General features: G+C 41.9%; 1 protein-coding gene across 1 annotated transcript in view; it reads left to right on the forward strand.

Annotated features, from left to right (window-relative positions):
- Positions 1–4,189, forward strand: part of LOC101983874 (C-type lectin domain family 2 member G-like) — an 18,554-nt gene extending 14,365 nt beyond the window's left edge. The window contains exons 4-5 of the mRNA XM_026778422.1: positions 2,857–2,963; positions 3,888–4,189. Of these exons, the coding sequence (XP_026634223.1) occupies positions 2,857–2,963; positions 3,888–4,032 (252 nt within the window). The 3' untranslated portion in view covers positions 4,033–4,189. The remainder of the gene's footprint in view (positions 1–2,856; positions 2,964–3,887) is intronic.
- Positions 4,190–4,594: the final 405 nt, after the last annotated feature.

Below are 4,594 nucleotides of genomic sequence, written 5' to 3' on the forward strand. Positions count from 1 at the left end.
TTTTATATTAGGGGCATAGATATTCAGGATTGAGACTTCATCCTGATGAATTGTTCCTGTTATGAGTATAAAATGACCATGTTGATCTCTTCTGATTGATTGTAGTTAGAAGTCAGATTTGTTAGAAATTAGTATGGCCACACCTGCTTGTTTCTTAGGTCTATTTGCTTGAAAAACCTTTTTCCAACCCTTCACTCTGAGTAGATATCTGTTTTTGTGGTTGAGGTGTGTTTTTTGTAAACAGTAGAATGTTGGATCCTGTGTTCGTATCCAATCTCTTAGCCTGTGTCTTTTTATAGGTGAATTGAGTACACTGATATTAAGTGATATTAATGACCAGTGGTTGTTGACTGTGGTTGTTATTATTTTTTTTGTAGTAGGGTTTGTGTGTTTTCCTTCCTTGAATTGTGCTGGTGAAGGGTCGCTAGATGTCTGAGTTATTGTAGGCAGTATTGGCAATGTTGGATTCCTTGGGTTGTGATTTTCCTTCTATTACTTTCTGTAATGTCTGAGTTATTGTAGGCAGTGTGGGCAATGTTGGATTCCTTGGGTTGTGATTTTCCTTCTATTACTTTCTGTAAGGCTGGATTTGTGGCTACATATTGTTTAAATTTGTTCTTATCCTGGAATATTTTGTTTTCTCCATTGATAGTGAATGATAGCTTGGCTGGGTATAGTAGTCTGGGCTTGCATCCATGGTCACTTAGTTTCTAAAGTACCTCTATCCAGGACCTTCTGGCTTTCATGGTTTCCATAGAGAAGTCCAGTGTAAGTATGATAGGTTTACCTTTATAAGTTACTTGACCTTTTTCCTTTGCAGCTCTTAATATTCTTTCTTTAATCTGTATGTTTTATGTTTTGATTATTATATGGCGAGGAGATGTTTTTCTTTGATCCAGTCTGTTTGGTGTTCTGCATGCTTCTTGAATATTTAAATGAATATCTTTCTTTATGTTGGGAAAGTTTTCTTCCATAATTTTGTTAAATATATTTTCTGTGCCTTTGAGCTGTAATTCTTCTCCTTCTTCTATCCCTATTATTCTTAAGTTTGGTCTTTTTATTGTGTCCCAGAGTTCCTGAATGTTTTGTGATGAGAATTTGTTGTATTTGCTGTTTTCTTTGATCAGTGCGTTTATTTTCTCTATGGTGTCTTAGAATCTGAGATTCTTTCTTCTATCTCTTGTATTATATTGGTTATACTTGTTTCTGTAGTCTCTATACGTTGACCTAGATTTTCCATATCCAGCCAGCTCTCGGTTTTTGTTTTCTTCCTTGCCTCCATTTTCCCTCAGTTTGTGTTTTCTTCCTTGCCTCTATTTCAGTTTTCAATTTTTGAACTGTTTCCATTACCTGTTTGATTGTTTTTTTTCTTGGTTCCCCGGGGTATCATTTACGTATTTATTCTTTTCTTCAAACTTTTTGTTATACTTCTCATCCATTTCTATAAGGGCATTTTTTACATGCTGTTTAAGGGACTCTATCACTTTCATAACGTCATTTTTTCCACTTCTTCTGGATTAGGGTGTTTGAGACCTTCTGTTGTAAGATTACTGGGTTCTGGTGTTTTCATGTTGTTTTTCAGATTGGTGGAGGAATTCTTGCCTTGGTGCCTGCCCATCTCTTCCTTCAAATGCTATCTGATAGATCTTATGGAACAGGATGAGGTTCCCTTGTTGGCCAGGGTCCTCACTGACAAAAGGCCTACCTTGCTGCAGGCAGGCTATTGAAGCAAAGGAACTCCTGTCCACTCCCGCCTACCCCGTTGCCCTCAGCACCCATCTTAATGTCCAAACAGGCTGAACTGGCGGATCTTGTGTCCCCGGGGAAGGGAGGAAGAAGGGAGGAGGTTCCTGGGTGCAAGCTGAGATGAGTTAGGGAGTGAGAGGCCTTAGCAGAGAGGAGCAGCCCCTGCCCAATGACCGAGGAGTGAAGGGAGTCAGGGAATGTCTGTGCTCCATTTCCTGGCTCCTGTTGTGGGCCAAGAACACACTCACCCCTCCGATGGATCCTCTGGAACAGGATCAGGTTCCCTTGCTGGCCAGGGACCTCGCTGACAAAAGGCCTTCCTTGCTGTAGTCAGGCTATTGAAGCAAAGGAACTCCTGCCCACCCTGTTGCCCTCAGCACCCAGTCCCAATGCCCAAACAGGCTGAGCTGGCGGATCTTGTGGCCCTGCAGAAAGGAGGAACAAGGGAGGAGGTTCCTGGGTGCAAGTTGGGATGGGTTAGGGAGAGAGAGGCCTTAGCAGAGGGGAGCAGCCCCTGCTGAATGACCGGGGAGTTAAGCTAGTGGTTAACTCTTACATATTAATTTTACCCATTTTTTGAATCTGTGTATTGCCATGTAGCAGTGGCTTACAGGCAAACTTTCGGCATGTCTGACTCTGGCGGTAGGTCCATTGTTTCTTTCTGATTCCACCCTCCTTTCTCCCAGCATTCAGCCTAGCTTTCCCTGCCTACCTAAGTTCTACCTTGCTATAGGTCCAAAGCAGTTTCTTTATTCATTAATCAATAAAAGCAACACACAGAAGGACTTCCCATACCAAACATAAGTATACATGGTCATGTAAGTCTTTGTCCAAACTGGCAGGTGTTGCAAACTTAAGGTGACAGCTGTTAATAACTGTAAATACTGATTTAACAAGGTACTTTCTCAGCCACAGAAGGAGGGGTGGTTGTCAGTATACTATGGGTTACGGCAGTAAAATATATCCACTGAGAACTGAGGATTATTTAGGTTCCAAAGTCAATTACTGTCAGTTCAAACCTGCTGACATTCTGAAAAGAAGCTGTAAGTTGGAGACACTCAATGGTATCTGAAGTTGAGAGACACATATTAGTTTTCTGTTTTATAACAGAATTTCCTGAAGAGATACAAGGGGTCATTTGACCACTGGATCAGCCTGCACAGAGAGTCATCACACCGCCCTTGGATGTGGGCAGACAACACCGAATATAACAACTTGTATGTTTTCAGAATGCATTTTCTCTTACTGTGTTCAAGTGTTGTGACTGTGTGAGTAGTGGCTGTGAAAGGTGAATTACTGATATGGAAGAAAAATAAACCCTTGGACCGGAGGTGTCCTTGGTGTTGGTTGTGTGTTACATGCAATAGACAGTCCCCAATAAACTCCACATCCCAATGAATTTTAATCCATTATCTTTATTTAATGTTACTTTACTCCAAGTCTTTAACCTGATGATGGCATCAGGGGTAGATGATGTCTGCTATCACTACTTAAAAATCTTTCCTTACTGCTAACTGCCCTTGTAGGATACAGACAGAACTGCTGATGGCCACTAAGGGTTCTAAAACCTCAGAAAGCCACTGCAGAACTGCTGGACAGGACTTGTCAGACAGCTGTGTGCACAGCTGCACCTGTCACAGGAACAGACTCCAGGGGCATTGGGAATGTTCTCTAAAGTCTCATCATCAAAGAGCACCCAAGACAGCACTTGGATATGAGCATAGCCATTTTGAACAGACCCATTTCACTGCAATGGTAAATGTCTATCATTAAAGACCTTTAGAATTTACTAATTTCATTTTCTTCCACTTTCATACATGTGAAAAGTACTTCAAGGTAGTACACCCTTGGGATGCTACTCATGGATGAAGTTCTTGTGAACATGGTAGCAAGCACCTGTCAAATGCTTTGTACACACAGTACAGGGTCCAACATGGATGAGTGACAAAGGTGTGGTCACCAAATGGAACCCTGAGAATGAAAAAGTCACTGGGTGTAACACTAGTGCAGGTGATTCCTCATGGCCTCTGCCTTTCTGTGATTCATGCTATAAACAAGCAGTGGACATGAGTGAGATATCATTGCTGGGGGGGGGGAGTGCAGTGGTCAACTGCAGAAATTTCGTTTGTTTTTTGTTTTAGGGTTCCCATCCGAGGAGAAGGAGATCATGCCTACCTGAGTAACAGAGGGATCAGCAGTGGCAGGGACTACATGCAGAGGAAGTGGATTTGTAGCTTGCCCAACAGCTACACTTTACAGTGTCCAGAAGTTTCACAGCTTGTGTAGAGAGTGTGTCAAAGTGATCATGAGAGATCTGTAGCATGTTATCTACAGTTACAGCTTCATTTAGTTATCTTTTAAAATGTTGTAAAAGGAACCGTCTGTGTCCTGCTGCCCTGCGAGCTTAACCCCTGAAATAACCACACGGAAATTGTATTAATTAAATTACTGCTTGGCTCATAAGCTCTAGCTTCTTATTGGCTAACTCTCACACCTTGATTTGACCCATTTTTAATAATCTGTATGTTACCACGGGGTCGTGACTTACTGGGAAAAATTCAGCATCTCTGACTCTGGCCACTCCATGGCAGCTCTCTTTGCCTGCCTTCTTTCTCCTAGCATTGAACTCTCTTTTCTCCACCTATCTAAGTTCTTCGCTATCTAAAGGCCAAGGCAGTTTCTTTATTCAACCAATGAAAAAAAAAGTTATTTTGTACCATTGGGGCATCCATCTTCAGCCTACAGCCCCATAGTATCCTGATGTGGGAATGATTTCTTATTAATAAAGAAACTGCCTAGGCCCATTTCATAGGCCAACCCTTAGGTAGGCGGAGAAAACAGAACAGGA

Source organism: Microtus ochrogaster, unplaced genomic scaffold (assembly GCF_000317375.1).
Source record: "Microtus ochrogaster isolate Prairie Vole_2 unplaced genomic scaffold, MicOch1.0 UNK142, whole genome shotgun sequence".
In the NCBI taxonomy this organism is placed as follows: Eukaryota; Metazoa; Chordata; class Mammalia; order Rodentia; family Cricetidae; genus Microtus; species Microtus ochrogaster.